Below are 1,809 nucleotides of genomic sequence, written 5' to 3' on the forward strand. Positions count from 1 at the left end.
AAAGCAAATAAACCCCCCCAAAAAACCCCAAAGTTAGCTGGAGATCACAGTTTCAAAGTTCCAGGTCAGATTAACCCTTTCTTTCAGTGGATTTAAAAAAAAAAAATTAAAAAAATCAATTTTTGCAGTGAACCAGCTGAAGGACTCTGGGGAAAGGAAGGACAGAGATTTCTTCTTGTACTCAGAGAGGGGGGGAAAGACTAACACAGTGCATGCCACAGTCACAGAGAGCAAGATCACGATTCATTCGAGGATGTGATCCTAGAAGGGGTCACCTGCGTTAACAAGTTTATAACCAGGTGGTGGAGTCTCTTCCCCAAAGCAGATCTTGTTAACTGGAGGAGGAAGCGTTGTGCTGCAAATGAACCAAAAAACCCCCAAAAATAGAAGGGAAAAAACCCCCAAAACAAAAAAAAAAAAACAGGCCTTCTGAACGAAAACCACCATTGTAAACTGTCCAGTTTATTTAAAAAAATGACTACAACAGAGACAACATGAGATTTCATATCTAGACTAGCTTCCTGGTGTCGCACGGCACAAACATACAACAGGTTCGGTTTCTGTCTTTATTTAAAAGAACAAAGCAAAGAGATCGGAGTTGGGTGCTAGAGGCTTCCGTTTGTTTCCAAAAAGAAGTGTCATGTACATATATAAACCCTTCTGCACAAAGAAGGGTCTTGTCATGTCTTGAAATATTTTAAGTTTTGTCCTTCATGTTTTATGGAATAAAAAGTTCAGCCTTTTTATTGCATGAAACTAAACCTGGGGTTTTGGCCCCCGCCACGCGTCTCCCTGCCCATACACCTAGCTTCTTCTTCTTCTTCTTCTTGCATAATTCGTTGAGATCCTCTGAACGGCAGCTGACTCTCTTGATCCTGGAGAGGAGGAGGGGGAGGGAAATCACACACTCATCGTCATGCTGGGGGAATACTGGAAGAGAGACAGAGCCAGGGTGAGAAACCAGGCAGGCCAGACCCCCAGACACTGAAGGGGGATGCAAAAGGAGGCTGATGACAACTACACAGCAACCTAATTGGATCTAATAAATCAGGAGGAGAGGATATGCTGGAGACTTGAATTTATCAGGGCGTAATCTGCTCTGTAACTTGCTTTTCCAGGGAGAAAATCAGCAGAACAGTATGGGGTGAGATGCAATTTAAAAAAAATAATTAACATGCATGCGTGTATATGCTGCTAGTAGAGGACGAGGAGGAATGTCTGCAGCCACGCACAGAGCCTTGAATCGGCGAGGCCAGCACAGCTGGCTGCATCCGTGCCCGCTCCTCTCCATCCAGCAGGATCCTCTCCCCTCCCTCAGTACGCCTCGCCGAGGACCCAAGCTTGCACCCACCAGCATATTTCTTCTTCCCTGCTTTCTGTCCCGGAGCAGCTCACACATGGCACAACCCAGCTCCAAAAGGCACCCACCGCCAAGCCCACCCGCCGCCGTGCTGGGATGCCCTGGGGACCATCCCCCCGTCCCCAGGGAGGCACTCACTCACATTGTCATTTTGGAAGGAATGGAGAAAGTTGCCTCCCAGCTCCCCGTCGTCTCTTGGAGTGCCCGGGGGATTGCTAATGCCACTTATGTTGTTTGGAGATTTCTGCAGGAGATGGGGGAGAGGCAGTGAGCAGGTCCCTGCGCCCCCCGAAACACCGTGGGGGCAGGACACAGCCCCGCCTGCCCCGGTCATGTCCCCCTGACGTGTCCCCATCCATTGGGGTCACACCGGCACCCCAGTGCCAAGAAAAGGGGGGCCCACACACCCGCTCTGCAACTCACTTACTTTTGGAAGTCCATCTATGTCT

General features: G+C 49.0%; 1 protein-coding gene across 1 annotated transcript in view; it reads right to left on the reverse strand.

The window, feature by feature from the left end:
* Nucleotides 1-86: 86 nt before the first annotated feature.
* SSBP3 (single stranded DNA binding protein 3) overlaps nucleotides 87-1,809 on the reverse strand; it is a 60,877-nt gene continuing 59,154 nt past the window's right edge. The window contains exons 14-16 of the mRNA XM_009319838.1: nucleotides 1,788-1,807; nucleotides 1,503-1,604; nucleotides 87-930 (exon numbers count right to left, since the gene is read on the reverse strand). Coding sequence (XP_009318113.1) covers nucleotides 901-930; nucleotides 1,503-1,604; nucleotides 1,788-1,807 — 152 coding nt within the window. The 3' untranslated portion in view covers nucleotides 87-900. The remainder of the gene's footprint in view (nucleotides 931-1,502; nucleotides 1,605-1,787; nucleotides 1,808-1,809) is intronic.

The sequence above is a fragment of the Pygoscelis adeliae genome, unplaced genomic scaffold (assembly GCF_000699105.1).
Source record: "Pygoscelis adeliae isolate BGI_AS28 unplaced genomic scaffold, ASM69910v1 Scaffold181, whole genome shotgun sequence".
NCBI lineage: Eukaryota > Metazoa > Chordata > Aves > Sphenisciformes > Spheniscidae > Pygoscelis > Pygoscelis adeliae.